Source organism: Gavialis gangeticus, unplaced genomic scaffold (genome assembly GCF_001723915.1).
Source record: "Gavialis gangeticus isolate Ggan-Ray unplaced genomic scaffold, GavGan_comp1, whole genome shotgun sequence".
NCBI lineage: Eukaryota > Metazoa > Chordata > Crocodylia > Gavialidae > Gavialis > Gavialis gangeticus.
The window spans coordinates 217,614,070-217,615,185 of record NW_017729032.1 but is presented as its reverse complement, the minus strand read 5'-3'; the positions used below and the strand labels follow the sequence as shown (position 1 = coordinate 217,615,185).

The window sequence follows — 1,116 nt, the reverse complement described above, 5'->3', positions numbered from 1 at the left end:
CGACACCAAATGAGCCTCCGCGGCGGGCGGCCGGACTCAACCCGCGGCGGGGCACCTCGGAGCCCGCGCCGCCCGCGGACTGAGCGCGGGGGCCGGCACGGCTCCCCCTCCTCCGGCACCTGGCTCCTTCCCCGGGCTCTGCTTCCACCTGCCGTGGCAAGCCGCCGGCTTTTCCTTTTGAAGGGCGGGGGGGGGAGGGTTGAAATAAATCCATGTGCATCTCTCCTTTTTATTTTTTTAACTCGGCGACTTCTAGGCGCTGCTCGGACCGAGGCACCGGCGCTGCGGACTGCTCGGGGCACGTGGAGCAGCGGATCCCCGACTGGGCGGCTCGACCCGCAGTGGGGCCGCGGGGGTGGGGGACCCGCTGGGGAAACAGGGCCGTGCTGAGGATAAGTTTGGGAAGCGCTGTCCTAGAGAAAGCCTAGCGTCTCCAGTCCCAACCTGTCCTGCAGAAATCCAATCCTACGGGATCCTGGAGAAGCCGGGCTGGGAGAGAGGGAGCTCCGGAGGGCATCGAGTCCAGTGTGTCTTATTTTGGGGAGATGATTCTTTGGGTGAATCTGAAATCTTTTATTAGACCAACTTAAATAGTTGGAAACATTTTTCTTAGCAAGCTTTATTTTGGGGAGGGTTTTTTGGGGAGGGGTAAGGGGGCTTTTTCCCGTTTTGTTTTTTTGTTTGTTTTGTTTTTTGACAGACATTTTCTGCTAGGTAGGGTGGAAAGGGGCTCCCAACAGCTGCCCCCAGCTCCCAGCACAAGCTCGCCGGCACATTTGCCCTGGAGAAGCAATGCGGGAAGGGCCCTCACCTAGTCCAAGCAGCAAGTGAAGGTTGGATGGGAGGTCATCTTAGCGCAACCCCCAGGCTTTGCCAAACTTAAGGGTTTTTGTTTTGTTTTTTGGGTGGGGGGCGGTGCTGGTGAACGTGCAGCCCGTAAAGTTTTGAGAAGAGCTCGTTTTGCTCGGGAGGCTTGTAAATACTTTGCCGGGCGCTGGTGCCAGTCCGTTTGGCTGGAGATTTTTTCTCTCCCTATATGTGCACTTGTACTGTAAAGCTGGTCAAAGGGCAAGAGTTTCCCCTCGGTTTGATTTTGAGTGTTATTCCTTCCTTCCC

General features: G+C 57.0%; 1 protein-coding gene across 1 annotated transcript in view; it reads left to right on the top strand.

Annotated features, from left to right (window-relative positions):
• The window catches only part of LOC109302330 (oligodendrocyte transcription factor 2-like), a 6,341-nt gene extending 5,623 nt beyond the window's left edge, over nt 1-718 (top strand). The window contains exon 4 of the mRNA XM_019523891.1: nt 701-718. Coding sequence (XP_019379436.1) covers nt 701-718 — 18 coding nt within the window. The remainder of the gene's footprint in view (nt 1-700) is intronic.
• Nucleotides 719-1,116: the final 398 nt, after the last annotated feature.